This window comes from Sarcophilus harrisii, chromosome 2 (assembly GCF_902635505.1).
Source record: "Sarcophilus harrisii chromosome 2, mSarHar1.11, whole genome shotgun sequence".
Lineage (NCBI taxonomy): Eukaryota > Metazoa > Chordata > Mammalia > Dasyuromorphia > Dasyuridae > Sarcophilus > Sarcophilus harrisii.
Window position 1 is genome coordinate 548,292,262 of NC_045427.1, and position 14,894 is coordinate 548,307,155.

Sequence of the window (14,894 nt, forward strand, 5' to 3'; positions counted from 1 at the left end):
TTTAAATCATATTGGGTATTTTATAGAAGTTCCCCCTTTTTCAACAAAAATAAATTGTAAAACTAGGGAGTGAGAAATTAAGAACAGAGCTGATTAGGAAATAACAGCTGTTAGGAAAAAGAATCAAAGGGTAATTATTTCATTCATGTTTTGATTATTGTTCAATCATTCTAGACTCTTTGTGACCCCATTTGAAATTTTCTTGGAAAAGATACTGAAGTGGGTTACCATTTTCTTCTCCAGCTCATTTTATAGATAAGGAAATGGAGGCAAATAGGGTTAAATGACTTGCTCAGGATCACATAGTGTGTGTCTGAGGCTGGATTTGAATTCAGAATGATGAATCTTCTTGGCTTGGATCCACCACTCTATTCATTTTGCTATATATTTGTTAGAGAATAAATAATGGGGATAATAATATCCATCCTTTCTACTTCAGAATTGTATCAAGGATTTGATGTGATGAGGAAAACTCAAAGTAGAATTAGCACTGGATTTGCCACTAGGATCAAGAAGAACTAGGTTCGAGCCCTAGTTCTATATGTGTAATCTCAGCTAAATCACATAACCTTGTTGGTATCATTGATTCATAGGATATAGTAAATCACTGTAGTATGGTACCACTAGCTTTTAGAGGCCAATTTTAGTTCAAATTCCAGCTCCACCATTCACTAGCTCTCAGACTAGTTACAGCATCTCTTGAGATTTGTTTTCTGATTTTTAAAGGAGGGAAGTTGGACCAGATAAGCTTTGAGGTCCTTTCCAGCTTGAACTGCAATGTTTATTAAGCTCTTACTGTATGCAATGTGCTACGTGCTGAAGATATACAATTCCTCCTTTCAAGGAATGAGGGAAGATACAAATAAATATGACATAGGAAGCAGACTGGGTTTTAAGAAATTTGAAAAGAGGAAATTCACTGCAACTTAAGAAAAGGCCACTGATAGATGCCATGGAGGATGTGAAAGGGTAGAACTAAACCAGTGAATTCAAATTTTACTGCAATAACAATTAAGGGTGGAGAGTATGAGACAAAGGTGGAAGAATCAGTTGAAGATGAAACCAACAGAAATATAGAAGGTGTTGGTGGTGGTGGTGGTGCAGGGTAGCTTTGGAGAAGTTAATGAATTTAATTTGAATGTGTTAAGAAAACTCACCTAGGCTCACACAGCCAATATGTGTCTGAAGTACCCTTGGAACAGTCCTGACTCCAGGTTTTGCACTCTATACACTTTGTCACCTAGTTGCCCTTATTTAAATCTTAGCATTATTAGTATTACTAATAGTTTCAATCAGATGACCTCTGACAGTCCTTCCCAACTCTGAGCTTCTATGCTTCTAGGAAACTTCTTTTCCTTATAACAAGGTAAAGTATTTGACTAGAAAGTCAAGATCAGGAAAAAAAAAAAAACTTCCAAGGTAGTTACTTATATCTAAAGCCTGTCTTGTCAGATCCTGAAAAGATTTCCTCTGCCAGTGGAATGCCATACCTCGTCCTGCTCTCTTATCATAAAGGACAGGTCAGCCTCATGCTACTCTGCTCTAATACTCAAATAAAAATATCTCAGAATAATAGTAATAATACTAAACATTTTATAGTTTATAAAGTTCTTTCATATACATTCCCCTTATTTGATCTCCATACCACTATGAAACAAGATTTTTCCTGTTCACTTCTATTTTATAGATGAACAAACTGAGATTAAATGACTTGCCCAAATTCACACAAAAGTATCAGGATTAGAATCCAAGACTTCTTACCCCTATTCTAGTATTGCTCCCAAAATACTTCATTTTGGAGACCTTATAGGTAATAATCCTCTTGAAGTATACCACTGAGGTAATATGAATGGAAACAAGTTGAAGTGATCATATTGCTAGATTGCTTCACTAGTAACTGCTAAATATAAAAAGATCTAAAGGAAAGTTTCAGATATGTTTGTTGGAAATCCCTTGTGGAATATCTGTGGAAGAATATGCAAAAAGAATGAGAGGACACAGGTAGGTTACAACTTATACCAATGGAAGCAAGCCCTACAGAATTAAGATCATAGACCCACTAAAACTGAGTAAATACATTTTATATTGGATGATTCATGAATTCACTTCAGCTTTTAAGACTCTCTCACTGTTCCTGTAGCACATGCTTTGGACATACTCTCACACTTGCACTTAAACTGGGAAGTCAGATTTCCAGAGAGAGGCTGCTCCATCTCTCCTCAGGGATCTATAGGGGTTGGAAATTATTCTTTAATGTTATTTATAGTTCATAAGCTCTCATCTATGTGATTACTAGTTGACAACAATTAGACCTAATTAGCTTTTGGAAAAGGCATTTACTGGTTGATTGTTGCCCTTTTTTGAGTTTATTTTTAATATACATTGTTTTATGAATTATATTGGGAGAGAAAAATCAGAGCAAATGATTTTTTTCTTTTCTCCCAACCATGGGAAAGAGAAAAAAAAAAAGAAAAAAGAAGTGAACATAGCTTGTGTTGATTTACATTGTCTCTTTAGTTCTTTTTCTGGATGCAGATGGCATTTTCTGTCCAAAGTCTATTGAGATTGCTTTGAATAAACGAACTACTGAGAAGAACCAAGCTTTTCATAGTTGATCATTGCACATTCTTGCTGTTATTGTATACAATATATTCCTTATTCTTCTCGTTTTGCTCAGTATCAGTTCGTGGAATTCTTTCCAAACCTTTCGATAATCAGCTTGTTCATAATTTTTTATAGAACAATAATATTCCATTACCTTCATGTACCACAACTTATTCAGCATTCCCCAATTGATGGGCTTCCACTTCTTTTCCAATTCTTTGTTACCACAAAAAGAGCTGCTACAAATTTTTTTTTTACATGTGGGTCCTTTTCCCTTCTTTATGATTTCTTTGGGATACAGATCCAGTAGTGGCACTGCTGGATCAAAGGGTATGCACAATTTGCTAATCCTTCAGGCATAGTTCCAGCTTGCTCTCCACAATGGTTAGATCAGTTCACAACTCTACCAGCAGTGCATTAATTAGCACCCCGGTTTTCCCACATCCCCTCCAACATTTATTATTATCCTTTCCTGTCATCTTAGCCAATTTGAGAGGTATGGGGTAGTACCTCAGAGCTGTTTTAATTTGCAATTCTCAAATCAATAGTGATTTAGAGCATTTTTTCATATAACTGTAAATGGCTTTAATTTCATCAACCATTGTCTGTTCATATCCTTTGACCATTTATCAGTTGGGGAATTATGTGTATTCTTATAAATCTGACACAGTTCTACATATTTTAGAAATGAGACTTTTATCAGAAATACTGGCTATAAAGATTTTTTCCCAGCCTTGTACTTTCCTTTTTAATCTTGTTTCTGTTGGTTTTATTTGTGCAACCCCTTTTTAATTTAATGTAATCAGATTTGTCCATTTTGCCTTTCATAATGGCTCTCTGATTCTTCTTTGGTCACAAATTCCTCCCTTCTCCAAGGATCTGATAGGTAATTTATCCCTTGTTCTCCTAATTTGTTTATGGTATCATCCTTTATGCCCAAATCATGTATCCATTTTAACCTTATTTTTGTATGGGGTATGAGATGTAGGTCTATGCCAAGTTTCTTACATATTATTTTTAGTTTTCCCAGAAATTTTTGTCAAACCATGAGTTTTTATTTCAGAAATTGGAGTTTGGGGAATTATCAAATACTAGATTTTTATATGCCTTGCTTATTGTGTTGTGTGTATCTAATTTATTTCACTGATCCACCACTCTATTTCTTAGTACCAAATGGTTTTGATGACTGCTGCTTTATAATATACTATATATTATATAATATGTATATAATGTATATAATATAAAATAATATAATATACTGACTGCTAAGTATTGGCCTTCACTCTTGAAGAGGACCAGAATGACATCACTATCTTACATTCAAGTTCCAGTGTGTCTGACTGGCTGACCAGACCAATACAGATTTGGAATGCTTTAACACAAGTTGGGCACAAATAGGCCAAGTGAACATTTGGTTTGGATTTTCTAAATCTGTACATCTTATGTTTCTTCTTAGTTACCTTAGCTACTGTGTTTTCTTGGTGTTAATTGTTAAGTCAAAATTAGCATAAGCAGCAGAGAATCAATCCATACATTGTTGCATGTCAGTTTCAGAAGTTGCAATGGGTACATATTCATCTGCAAACAAAAAAATCATGTACCTATTCTCCCTCCACTTTAGTTAGCTTGTAGCCTTTCAAGTTGAATAATTTACCATCAGTATGGTAGCTGACCTTCATACCACTGTTGCCTCATTGAAAAGGCCTGACAACATTGCTGAAAGTACCATGCTAAAAAGTATGGGAGCAAGCACACAGTTCTGCTTCATTTTATTGGTGACTGGAAAGTGCAAGAGCATCATCCATTGACTAGAACACAGGAAAACGACATCATGAAACTGTTGTACAATTCTGATGAACTCCAGGCAACCAAATTTTGACATGTTTTTGGCATAATTTTCCATAATCCTTTACAACTGACAGTATCAAAGGCCTTGGTCAGGTTCACAATGTGCAGACCTCTGTTCTGCTCCTGGCATTTCTTCTGTTCTCAGGTAGCAAACACCATACTGATCATTTCTGGGCCCTTTCTGAAGCCATATTGGCTCTCAGATAGATGATTATTTTCAGGGAAAGCCTATTAAGGAGAACTCTAGCAAGAATCTTGCAGCAATGACTATGAGAGAGACTCCTGCCCTGTGATTGTCACAGGACAATTTATTTCCTTTTCCTTTACAGATCTGCATAATGGAGGTATCCTTGAACTCCTGGGAGATAAACTCCTTTTGCCATATAACCTGAAAATTTTTAGTCAGCTTTTGTATGAGCAGTGGACCCCCTTATTTTATAAACCTTAACTAAAATGGATCAGCACCAGGTACTTTGCCACAGAAGAGGAGTCTAATGGCTTTCAAAAATTTTCAGTTGGAAATTTGGCTAGAGAGGAATTGACTTCAACCTGAGGGAAAAGGTCAATGGCTTCAGCATTGATTGATGGCAATCTGTTGAGGAGGATGAAAATGTTCAGTCCATCTCTTCAGGATCATATCCATCTCATTAATCAATGCTTCATAGCTGAGATACATCAAAGGTCTTTGGCCTATAAATAGCCTTCACAGTATCATAAAAGCACTTTAGGTAGTTACTAACTACAAAACTGAATTTCATTTGCCTTCTTATTGAGCCAAGAATCCTGCATCTCTCCCAAGTTTTGCTTGTACTTTATTTGTGATGCAGTTATTAGAGACAGATGAACTATCTTGCTGGTAAACCCTGTTCTTGTTTTTTCATTTGGCAGCTTTTCAATTTTTCCATCAATTCTGCTAAACCAGTCTTGATATTTGTGAATTTTCTGACCTAGAACAATAAATACAGTGTTATGCACCAAATCTCTGAAAGCTGCCCACTTCTTTTCTGCTCCACTGTTTGTTGCCAACTGTGTTGGTTCAACTTTTCTTCCAAGTTAACTATGAATTGTTCCAGCTCAGAGCAGCACTCTAATCCATTGACATTAAATCTTCTAATGGTCATCTTGCCACTTTTGTTGAATGCAAATACTTAGGTTGGAGAAGATGTCTATTATTATTGCAGTATTCTGTGCCACACATCTCTATAATATTCACATCCTGTCTTTTCTAACAGTGAAATAGTCTTATGAGATGCCAAATGTTTACTGTGAGGGTGCACCCATGAAGTTTTATTTATTTATTGCATTTAGGTAAATGGAAGATGGTGGTGGAGATAAGAAGGTCATGAGATGCACAAGTCTTCAGTAGTAAGTACATTGCTGTTGCTGTTTACAACTCCATTCTTCCTAAGGACTAGTCCAGTTGTCTATGACTCCATGTCTGATAGTCTGTACCTACTCTAGCATTCAAGTCACCAGAATTATAAACTTATTCATTGATGATGAGGGTCTCTAGGTCTTCATAAAATTTTTCTTTGTCTTATTGGGTAGGGTTCATCATAGTAGAAGCATAGGCACTAATGAAAGTGATGTGGTACTTTGCTGAAAATGGCAATCGCATTATCATGAGCCTCCCATTCACTCCTTTTAGGAGGCATACTAGGTTGTTGATTAAATTAATTTTGACTATAAAACTGGTGTTAGCTTCATGGTACTCTTCTTCATTGAAAAATGCATTTTCAGCTCTTGTAGGCCTTCATTTGCCAGGCTTATTTCATATAGGGCTGCTATTGGGATGTGACAGCTGCTGGATTTTCTTGTGATAAGAATTGTTCATCTTTCAGTTCTGCTGGATTTTGTGTTGTCCATAAGTATGTGCATATTCCATGTACTTGATGGTGAGTAGAATCATCTTTGTAGAAGTTTTTGTACATTTTTTGTTTCAACTGAAGGTTGGGGTCCCTACCTGCCATGGTAAACAGGCCAGGATTGGGTAATGGACAATTTTTAGGGTGCCTTTTCTAGCCCTTTCTTCTCACCAGGAGATGAGCAGTGCAGTCCTTAAAACACTATTCAGATTCTCAGGAGGCTGCTGAATTCCACTGCTGCTTACAGTAAGAAGACACCCTTGTGACCTAGGCCATTTTGTGCAGGGTTGTGATTAAAATTCCCAGTATATCCCTACCTATTGTTATATCATTTGTCAGTCACCACAGGACTTCGAGATAGGTAAAAATGATAAAATGGGATGGGTAATGTCTTTTGCAGTGGTAAGACAATCAAGATGACTGATAATGACTAGAGTTGGAGTGGATGACATTGTTGTCTTTAATGTCTAACAAGCTCTTAAATGCTCCACAGTGCCTGTTTAAGCTGCCTTCATAGCATTTGGAACAAATTGGCCTCATCCATCCATTTTTCCAGGTAAAATCTTTATATGCTTGGAAAAGATGCTTCTTTTCCCAACTCACCAAAAGAGGTGAGACTTTTTGATTACTCTTAACCTGATTTATTCCATCTACAAAAATGATTTATTGGAGTGTGGCCATTACTCAAATCCATAAGTTTTGAATCCATAGGTGAGAGGTGGACATCAAAGATAGAAAGCAACCTTCACGCCAGAGGTACTAGTCTTCCCTGAACACGCTCTACATCTCATTACACTGCACTATTGAGGTATAAATATCTCCCAAAAAGTTTGTGACACCTTCTCCTACTAGTACACATGCAGTCCAAAGAAAAGTGGGCTCCAATTTAAAGAGTACATGTTGCAAAGGAGTAGCACAGCTTTCTTACAGTGCTCACAATATTTGTGGGCCTAGCACAGCTTCTGTGCTGTGCTCCTTTGTAAAGGTTTGAAACTGGTTTCCTTAGTATCTGATACCAACACTGAATCAACTTTCTGACCATAATGCTAAGAAGAGGGATCTAATGGGAAGTCCAAAATCCTCTGCCCTCACAAGGTCCTCCTCTGATCAAAGGGTGGGAGAAGCCAAAGTGCTCTCCTGTCTTCAAAGTAATTCTTTTTCAGAAGTTTGGCTAAAGATTTGTCTTCTACCATTGAATTGCCAAATATTTAAATGCCCAGGTTCCAAATTTGCTTGCTATTTTATTGATGTCCCACTGTATGTGAACAAGTTTCCTCAGTCAATGTACATATTTTCCTGTGTAACACTCCACTCTTTCATTCAATAGCTTTCAAGGACTTCTAAATTGATCATGAATGTAGTCTAAAGCATACTTAGATTCAGAGATATCTTGACCTTGAACCAACCTACTGTATTAATTACTCTCACTGACAAAAGCATTAGGGCATAGTTTCTTCTCATTTTAAATGAGGTGAGAACTGATCTAATCCACCCCTATTTCTACATTTCTATTTCCCAACTATCAATTTTGGTGCTAGTCTTTTCTTTCTGGTGCTAGTCTTTTCTTTCCTAGAGTTTCACATTTCTCTCAAGCTATGAAATAACAAAACACCTTTGGTGTCATGTGAGCTAGAAATTTAAAACACAAGGTTCTAGATTTCCAGTTATCAGCCAAATTCCCTTGAGATAAGGATGGGTTCCAACTTTTCTGGCTCCTAAGAATGATTCCGAACAGAAGTCCATTTGAAGAGAGAGAAAATGAAAGGTAAATAAAAGAAGACAGATCACATTGTAAAATAATTCAAATGGTTTATATTTTAAAAATCCTGATTTAGTCAAAATGAACAACACTTACCTGAGGTAGTCTCATAAGATAAGTCTTTTTGAATTCATCAAAGGACATATCTGAAAACTGATTCAATCTCACTGAAAGAAAGTTTCAAAAAAAAAAAAATCAACTAAGTAAAAAAGGGACAAGAAATATTTTATTCAAATGACCTTTGTTTATTTCTCTCACAATTTTTTATTCTTTTTCTGAACTTTTGAATCCTTAACATTTTCTGTGTTACTCATGCACTGAATTCTTTTAATTAGCATAAGAGTAGCATAAGAATAACTTTGCTGCAGGTCTTGCTAATATCCCCTAACTCCCCTGGTTCCAAGCTATAGTGACTCAGGTATATGGCTTCTGATATCCCTTTGGGCCTAAACCTGGAGAGAATCATGGCCCTGACCCTAGGGGAATTCATACCAAAAGACTTGGACTGATTGTTGCAAATGACCAGATAGTTTATGGGCTTTTAGGGACATCTTAAATTTGATTAAAAGGCCCTTTATTTATTACTCCAATTCCAGATGTCCCAATACACAATTACAACAACTCCTCTAGGCTGGTCACATCAGGATCCTGTATCTGGCTATCTGATCACCCAAGTCCCCTCCTTTTGTATATTACTCTTTGTTTCAACAATGAATTTAACCTCAGATATCATTACAAAATACTCCCTTCTCCAACTAATACCAAATATTTGGGGCCAGGTATAGTTTAGACCAGTCCAGTGATTTAGGTTTGGGATTAGAATGCAATAATGAATTTGTGGATGATAGAATAATAATAAAAATCTTTAATAGATAAAATAAGATTAAAAAAGATACAATTCCTATTTTTTTCATTTTAAAAATTCCTAATTAAATTCAAATAAAACACCTCACTTCCATTATTAGCCACATCAGTTAGCAAGGATTAGTCAGGAAGGCATAATTTTGCTATAACTCCCAAGGCACTAATTTCCCATAGGCTAGGTCTTTTATGCTGTAGGGGCCAATGAAGGCAATTAATAATTCAAAAGCCAACTGGGCAACTAAATCCCAAGGATGATTACTCTGACTTTTTAGAGAAAAAAATGCCTAGTTTATAAATTGTAAGAATTACAGTAGGAATAGAATGTTAGTTCCTACTAAAAGGAGAAACAATGTAGATGCATATAAAGAGATACCATATATAAATTCATTCCTTCTGAGTCACATATCATTATGATCATACTTTTTTTATTTAGTTGATTTCACTAATATACATTTATGTGTTCATCCTACATTACCCAGAATTCTGAATTTCCACTCCTTTGACCACAAGCTCCTAATACATCTTTGTCTCTACTTTATTCCTCCTAAACTTATTTTTATTCCTCATCCCAGTCTTCAAACTTTCAAAATCTACTTGTTCTGATTTCATTTCCATCCTTTTATAGTGTTGTCCACAGAGCTAGTCAGTCAATAAACATTCATTAAGTACATTACTATGTGTCTTGCTGAAAAATGGGGACACAAAGGGCGAGTCAACTATGCATTTCCCTCTGTCTTGACTCCCTTGTCCCTTTCTCCTATCATTTCTCATGCTTTGCCAATTTTCTCTCCCTCCTCACCCTTTCCCCACTGGATTTCTTCCATCACCTGGTTTCTGTGCTCTTTGTTATATGCTTCTGCGCATTACTGGACGAAGTCATATAACTTTACCAACTGAATCTATTACAAGTATATAAACCTGACTGGCTCCTCACTGCTATTGGCTAAACCTTATTCTTCTCTCATTGACTTGATAACATTCCCCACAGATATTCTGCAAATCTTCTCCTCTTAACCCTCCTATCCCACCTGCTCCAGTCCCTTTCATCACAGGACCTCTAGTTCACACTTTACTGACACAATAAATGCCTTTGATCAGGAATTCCTTCTCCTTCCTTATGCTACATCTCAAAAAATCTCGATCACCCACCATTCTTCCTTTGCTCTAGTCTCAGGTCTTTTTACTTAAATCAAACCTTCTCATTGTGCCCCTGATTACATTTCTCTTTTCTTCAGTCCCTCCTTACCTACTGGCTCTTTCCCTGCAGCTGAGAGGAATGCTAAGGTTTCTCCAGAGGTACATAGTCTCAAATCAATCTGTCATTTTACAGCCAAATTCCCCCCAAGAGCTGCCCATATCTGCTGCCTCTACTTCTTAACTTTTCATTTCCTTCTTTTAAGTTTCCTTTAGGAGTCACCACTGGGAAACTCTTCTGTCCATGGCTATCCATGGTCTTGGTGATTCAATTGAATTCCTCAACATTCTGAATCTCTTTTTTTTTGTTTGTTTGTTTTTAATTTTGTTGACTCCTCACTTAGCTTTGCTGATATTATTCTCCCTTGATTCTCCTTTTCAAGGAGATTCGCCACTTATGCCCTGCTTCCATAACTGGGGCTTTCTCACAAGACTTTGTGTGTATTGTCATCAGTTTCTCTTGGCTCTATTATCATTTCTATATGGATTATTCTCTTATCTATATGTTCAGTACTAGTCTCTCTTGAACTCTATGTCTCTATCATTAACTCTCTGATGGACATTTTTCTTCACCTGAATGTCCCACTATAATTGAAAATGTCTGAAATGGAATTCATTATCTGCCCCACATAAACATGATTTTCCTCCAAGTTACTCTTTCTAGACAACCAAGTTTTCTGTTCTCAGAATCACTCTTGACTCTTCGCTCTCCCTTCTATCCAATCAGTCATCAAGTTCTGTCAACTAATAATAGTGCTTACCATGTGCCAGGAACTGTCCTAAGTGCTTTTTGATTATTAAGCAATTATTAATATCCCATTTGATCCTCACAGCAACCCTGGGAGATTGGTGTGATTATTATCCCCAACTTTAAAAATGAGATTGAGGGACTTGCTCAGGATCACCTTGCTAGTAAGTCCCTGAGGACAGATTTGAACTCAGCTCTTCTTGCCTCCAAGACCCAGTGCTCTATCCACTATACCAACTAGCTACAGCCTATACCATTTCTTATATTTGTTTCCTTTCCACATACAAAGTCCTCATCACCTCTTTCCTGGACTTTTAAAATAGCCTTTAATTTACATTTCTGACTTCTGGTTCGTTTTTTTCCCTTCTCAGTTCAGCTTCCACACAGTCACCAAAATAATTTTCCTAAAACACAGATCTGATCCTGTCACTCAGGACTTTTCAGTGGCATCCTATTGTCTCTACGATGAAATACAAAATTCACACCTTGGCATCTCAGGCCCTTCAGCTTACTCTTCCAGTTTGAGTCTTTTTAATTGGATCCCTTTCACTGAGTCAACATTCCAGTTTTTCCTACCACCAGCCAAATTGTCCCATTTCCTGTTTTCTGAATTCAGAATTCTATCTCTTCCTTCTGTACCTTTTCATAGGATATTAATCATGCCAGAAATGCACCTAGTCCTTTCTTAGCATCTTTAGATTGCTACAAAACCAAATTAAATTAGCTTCTTTAGAAGCATTTGTTCCCTCTGGTTGCTAGTAAATGTTATATACTTCCACTATAATACAAACTTCCTGAAGGCAGGAAGTTTCCTCTTGTCTTTATATGACAAGCAATGAAAACAATGCTGGTACACAAATGAGTACTTACTATCACTTATTATGTCTGTTGACCCCTAAACCTACTTCACCATCTAGCCTCTGACTTTATTGGGTTGCCAATGTAACAACTGCCCACAAACCAATATTTCTCTTGTCCCCAAAGGGCCTCTCACTGTGATACCTTTTTTCAGAATTTAATTCATACTTTCTAGGGGAAAAGCCAGTCCCTATCTTGGAGGCATCAATCCTCTTTAACTGGTTCACCTAACTCTGCAAACCTCTGAAAAGTGAATTTGCTTCATGCATAAAAATTCCTAGTTGTAGCTCACTTCCATTCTATGGTAACACACTGTCATTTCACATACCTATATACCCTCCCTTCTGTCTTCCTCACTCTCCCACACATTGTATTATATTCCCTGTGTCCCATACATAGTTAAGTAGTAACTTAATAAATACTGGTTGATTGATTGGGTGATTCATGTAAAGATAGAAGAAACAATTTCCTGGTTAACTGATTAATATCCTTCAGCTTTTTTTTTTTTTTTTTTTTTTTTTGCTATTTCCTAACATTATTTTACCGACCCCAGTTCCCAAAGAAATATTAAGGATAATTTTACTGCAGTACTTGTGAATGAGTGGTTCCCAGCATTGTGCTTATCAATTCTTCTCTTATTTTCAAGAAAAGTGTGTAGTCTGTGATGATACTCTGATAGATGATATTTCTTGTTGTTCTAAAAAAAAAAAGCAGCACAAAAAGCATTAAATTAATAAAAAAGTAATAAATTAACAAAATAAAGACTATATTTTTGTAAGATAAAAAGGGAAAACCTTTCCTACTAACTTATTTTATTGAGCTAACAAACATAAGCAAACTGAATACTGAGATTTTTTTTTTTTAAATGAATGTCTAATGCCTTATATAGAGATGTTCACATAGGAATGTGAGGGATGACTTGAGAGCTCAGATCTAAATGCAAGATAAGTGAAAATAAACTTTTTGCCATATTCACATTTTCTTTTGCTTATGGGCACTACTGGCAGACCTGGAAGATAGAATATTTTATTCAGAGCAAGCAAATAATAAGCCCAAAAGGACCTTAATAAACATGCTAATTTTTCATTCCTTATGTAGATGCCAGCTATTAGAAAACGGTGCATTGTCCTCTTTGATAAATGTCCATATGGTTGATCAGAAGAGTCTGGTCAAGGTCAAGGACAAGGAAATTATTTGGGATTTTTGATTATGTCACCCTATCTGTAGTTCAGATGGGATTTTGATCACAGATTTGAGATTCTGATAACATTTGGACTATGATAGAGTTGAGGAGTATATTTGGTTATTTAAAAGTCTCTGAAAATGAGTATTTAATTCTCAAAACTGATGGATTTTATCAATAAATTTGTTTTGGTTGTTAGAATAAGCCTACTTGTAAACTTGGTCTATAGGATGGTCCAAACAGACTTATAATAGTTCGTTCCAAGTCAAAAGTGGATCAAAAAATCATTAAAAAAAATAAAGCAAAGCGTAATGTGAATATTGTGAAATGATCAACTGTGAGTGATTTAGCTATTCTTAGCAATCAATACAACTCAAGACAATTCTAAAGGACTTAGATGAACATATTGTTTTCTTGAAGGTTCTTTTTTTTTTTTAGTCTGTTTTCTTTCACAACATGACTAATATGGAAATGTTTTGCGTGACTGTATATGTATAACCTATATTGAACTGATTGCTTTCTCAATGATGGGGAGGGAAGAAGTGAGAGTATTTGGAATTTCAAGTATTAAAAAGATGTTAAAATTATTTTTACATGTAATTGGGGGAAAATGAAGTTCTAAAAGACTTCTTTCAAAAAAAAAGCTGAATTTGCAGAAACTAGTGATACATTTAAAACGGTTTTATAACTTTGTTCTATTTAAACATACTCTGAAACTTAACAGGCAGAATATTCACTAATATATAATGGGGAATCTCTTAAAAAGAAAGGGTGTTTAGTCTATAAGAGTGATAGTGATTTAAGCATTCAAAGCAGACCATAGACCCATATACTCTTACAATAACAATTAGTTGCTTAGTTTTCATTAATTGACATTTTACTTGATAAATATTGTAGAAAGACTCTGGGATTAGTTGAAAAATTCCATCTGTTACCACAACGGATGTAATTTATTAGCAGGAAACTTGTGAGATTTAAAAAGCTCAAAAAAGAAGAAGTAATCACTGACCTGTTTCATCCATGACTTAAAAAGAAACTTCTCTGTGAAGGCAAAAGCACATTTTAGAATTTGCTACATTCATACATATTTGACATACATTCAAGTAAATTAGTTAATAAATTATTATTTTTTTAATTTCTCAGGGCCAATCACTGCTTTAGTTATTTAGTAAACTTTATGGCACTTTACAAAATGGAAATTTTTAAGAACTAGAATTTCTGATACTGTCTAGAAATTTCAAATTTCAAATTTTCCAAAACTTAAGATGTAAGAATTGCTGAATTGAATGCTGTGACTTGCAATAGGATAAGTGGCAAGCTGTAATTTGTATATTAATTAAGCAGTTCAGGGGATGGGATTGGACATGGAATTGGGAAGAATTGAGTTCAAATTTGACTTCAGACATTTTCAGGCTGTATGATCCTGGGCAAAACTGTCTGCCTTGATCCACTGGAGAAACAAATAGCAAATCACTGGAGTATCTTTGCCAGGAAAACCCCATGGACAGTATTGGCTTGTTATAGTCCGTGATTACCACTAAATAAAACCAAACATTAATTATCTATTGAATTCATTTAATGGTCTGGAGATAAAATCTAGAAAAGGTAGGGTTCCAGATTAAAAAGAGAGAAGAGAGGCAACATGAATTAATTCTTAGCTATTTAGAAGGAATGAAGGGAAAAAAACTCTAACATCAGACTCATTCTTAGCTTCCAAAATGTGGGGCCAAGGCTCTCTACTTGAAGTCAGTTAAAGGTAGGAGGTAGATATTTAGGTCATATTTATCTCTTGGAAAAAATGTATCAGTTCTCTGGGTTACATTTGCAGTTTCAAAATTCTTGACTATCTATAGCCAAATTACCTTTAGTATGATTTTTTTTTTTTTTTTTTTTTTTTGGTTTTAAAAGCCCTGCAAAAGTCTTGGCAATTCTGGTGTAGTATAAAGGAGTTTTAGTTTGGGAAGCCAGAGG

General features: G+C 35.6%; 1 protein-coding gene across 1 annotated transcript in view; it reads right to left on the reverse strand.

Annotated features, from left to right (window-relative positions):
- The window catches only part of CTSH (cathepsin H), a 45,056-nt gene that overhangs the window by 28,768 nt on the left and 1,394 nt on the right, over positions 1-14,894 (reverse strand). Inside the window, exons 2-4 of the mRNA XM_003755532.4 lie at positions 13,933-13,964; positions 12,332-12,437; positions 8,173-8,243 (exon numbers count right to left, since the gene is read on the reverse strand). Coding sequence (XP_003755580.1) covers positions 8,173-8,243; positions 12,332-12,437; positions 13,933-13,964 — 209 coding nt within the window. The remainder of the gene's footprint in view (positions 1-8,172; positions 8,244-12,331; positions 12,438-13,932; positions 13,965-14,894) is intronic.